The sequence below is a fragment of the Sinocyclocheilus grahami genome, unplaced genomic scaffold, assembly GCF_001515645.1.
Source record: "Sinocyclocheilus grahami isolate Dianchi unplaced genomic scaffold, SAMN03320097.WGS_v1.1 scaffold1589.1, whole genome shotgun sequence".
Classification (NCBI taxonomy): domain Eukaryota; kingdom Metazoa; phylum Chordata; class Actinopteri; order Cypriniformes; family Cyprinidae; genus Sinocyclocheilus; species Sinocyclocheilus grahami.
Genome location: NW_015506768.1, coordinates 189215 through 192488, shown reverse-complemented (window position 1 = coordinate 192488; position 3274 = coordinate 189215). Strand labels below are relative to the sequence as shown.

At 41.9% G+C, this 3274-nt stretch overlaps 1 protein-coding gene across 1 annotated transcript; it reads left to right on the top strand.

Moving 5' to 3' along the window:
- The first annotated feature begins 486 nt into the window (after nt 1-486).
- LOC107571384 (C3a anaphylatoxin chemotactic receptor-like) lies at nt 487-1824 on the top strand. The gene is made up of 2 exons (XM_016257703.1): nt 487-498; nt 586-1824. The coding sequence occupies exons 1-2, from the start codon at nt 487-489 to the stop codon at nt 1666-1668; spliced, it is 1095 nt and encodes a 364-aa protein (XP_016113189.1). The 3' UTR covers nt 1669-1824.
- The last annotated feature ends 1450 nt before the right edge of the window (nt 1825-3274 follow it).

The following is a 3274-nucleotide window of genomic DNA, read 5'->3' as shown; positions in this document are numbered from 1 at the left end:
CCGACGTGACGTCGAGAGTGACCGACTGAAAGGGAACGTCTCGGTTACGTATGTAACCCTCGTTCCCTGAAGGAGGGAACGGAGACGTCACGTCCCGTCGCCACAGCTCCTGTACCACCGCTGAGCGGCCGGGTCACCGGCTCGGCTCCTCAGCGAAAACCTGAATATGCGCTGCACCTGCTGCCTACTTATACTCACGCTCGTTTAGTTTACACTCAAAGTAGATTGGTCCCTCTAAGCGAGATCCCAATTTCGTCGGTCCTCCGACGTGACGTCTCCGTTCCCTCCTTCAGGGAATGAGGGTTACATACGTAACCGAGACGTTATTTTGTCTTAGCTTCTTTTTTCATGGACTTTTAACTTGTTTTCATTAGTTACTATTGTCCTTTATGTTAGATGTCTTGGATATTCATTTAAATTTCACAGGTGTTTGTCATTAGGTCCCTCATTTGCCCTGTATTTAAGTTGCTCAATTTCACCTTTCAGATGTCGGTTGTTGTTTGTGGCTAGTTCACACTGTTACGCCTGTTTTTTTTCCTTGTTTGTATTTTTAATCAGCTTTCATCTTTGGACTGACCATGACAGTTTCTAGCTATTCATTTTTTTTTTCTTTTTCCTTTAGACCAAACCGTGGCCCCATCAACCAACAGCACAGCTGCCACAGTGAAATACTTAAAGAACATCAATATTTTCCTCCACTGCATAATATGTGTGCTTGGTGTTGCTGGAAATGGAATGGTCATCTACATCGTAGGCCTCAAAATTAAAAGGACCGTCAATAGCATCTGGTTTCTGAACCTGGCGGTAGCTGACTTCCTGTTTTCATTTTTCCTGATCTTTAATGTAATTTACGAATATCGTGATTTGGATTGGCCTTTTGGTGACTTTGGGTGCATGTTGAGTAGCCTGGTGTCCGTGCTGACTATGTTTGCCAGCACTTTCCTGCTGACGGTGATCAGTGTGGACCGCTGCCTGTCCACCTGGGTGGTGGTGTGGGCCCGGACTAAACGAACCGTCCTGAAAGCGAGGATAATTTGCCTGCTTATTTGGTTAGCAGCAGTTGCTTGCACCCTGCCTTGTGTCATCTTTAGAAAAACGCATCGCATTTCTCCACAACAAACAGTGTGCATACTTGGTTTTTCGGGACTGGAAGCCTACAAGAGGGTGGTTGTGTTCCGTTTTGTAGTGGGTTTCCTCATCCCGTTTGTCATAATCTTGGCTTCTTACGTGGCGATCGGAGTACGAGTTAAGCGCCTCCGGAAAGCCAATAAACTAAAACCCTTCCGTATTATCCTAGCTGTAATTCTGGCCTTCTTCTTCTGCTGGCTTCCCTTTTATGTTTACAGATTCCTCGAAGTGACGTTGCATGAAATGAATGCGACAAACCCATCAGTTGAGCTGACCAACTTCAAGAATGTTTTTGACCAGATAGGGCTCTTCATAGTCAGTCTTGCCTACTTGAACAGCTGCCTGAATCCTTTCTTGTATGTATTCATGTGTGAAGATTTTCAGAAAAAGCTCAGGCGCTCCTTGGTGATGGTGTTCGAGAGCGTCTTCGCAGAGGAACACCTGGCTCTCCTCTCGCAACATTCCCAATCCCAACACAGATCTCATTCCCAGACTGGAACGGGACCCAGTCTGACCCAGTCTGTGACACTTGAGGGTTAAATTAAACATTCACAATACCAAATGTGTATTTAAATTAAATAACATATAAAAAAGGAAAAGCACATGCAATTCAGCAAAATATTAACAGTGCGTTCTTCATTTGTTTTTTATGTTGTGAGACGGAAGCTGATGTGCCAAACGTTAGAAATTATAGATATAATGTGCCATAAATATATAAATAGCTGGAATGTGTGCCTCATTAACTAGATAGTCAAGAAATTGGTAATTGTATTGTATCTCATTTTCTTGGATGTCTGGTTTTATAATTAACTAAAATGTGATTTTGCTTTTGCTTTACAACACTTTGAATAAATCTCACATAAATGTGAAAAAAATACACTTTCAATACACTTTGTTTTACTTAAAACATCAAAAATTAAAACAAACATTAATTAGATCAATATAATTGTAATATATTATGTATATTATGTCAATGTATTTTTTTATTTATTGTGTGTGTGTGTGTGTGTGTGTGTGTGTGTGTGTGTGTAGACATATATACTAGATCAAAACCTTTCATCAAAGTTGTCCTAAAACCTAAAACAAAATGTGTTCTTGTCTTAGGACAGTGTTTCTCAACACTGGTCCTGAGTGTTGGGGGGGCGCTCAGGACCAGGGTTGAGAAACACTGTCTTAAGACAACATTGATTAACTTTTTTTCATCCACTTCAAATGTTGACTACTGTAGATATTTATATAGGTTATCCGGACAACAAGAAAAATTAAGTTTGATATAGTCAAAATGAATAAGTAAAACTGTGGTTATTAGAATGACCGCAATTTCAGTGAACTACATTTTGAAATATCCGGTAGCAATTCTCTGTATTGCAACTGAAATATCAAGATAAACAATGAACATGCATACTTGTCTTTGTGCTTCTAGCCATTGATGATTGCTTTTTACTTCATAGCCCATCCAATGACAGCATCAAGCAGCAAGAACATTCTAGTGTGGCAGGAAAGACTAGAATATGCCCACTTCCCCCTTGAAACCAGTTAAAGGGGTCATATGATGCGATTTAAATTTTTCCTTTCTCTTTGGAGTGTTCTTGGTGCATAAAGAAGATCTGTAAAGTTGCAAAGACTAAAGTCTCAAAATCCAAAGAGATATTCTTTATAAAATTTAAGAGTCAGCCACGCCTACCTAAAACGGCTCGTTCTAACACACCCCCACTTGTCTACCTCACTGTGTGGGAAGAGTTGCATAACGCCGCCCAAAAGTTCACGCAAAGAAAGAAGGCGTAACTTTTATTCTCGCTGTAGTATTGTTGTTGCCGCCGCCATGTCATGAAGGCGCTGTGTTTCGTTGTGAAAGCAAAACTACTTTGTTAAAGTGAAACTACTTTGTTTGGCCTTCCAAAAGAGGACGATATCCGCTTCGTCATGCCTAGAGCTGATCCGTGCTGGTTGCTGAGGAAATACAGCAACTTCACGCTGTGGATCACCGGATCGGCTTTCACCTTGGATGAAGCGGAGTCCAGCCCGGGGTCATCACATGTGGTTGCCGCAAGCCCGCCGCCTCTGCTCACTCTAGCTCCCGGCCTCTGCTCACTGTAGGCCGCCGTGCGTGACGCTGTGTTTCGTTGTAAAAGCGAAACTACTTTGT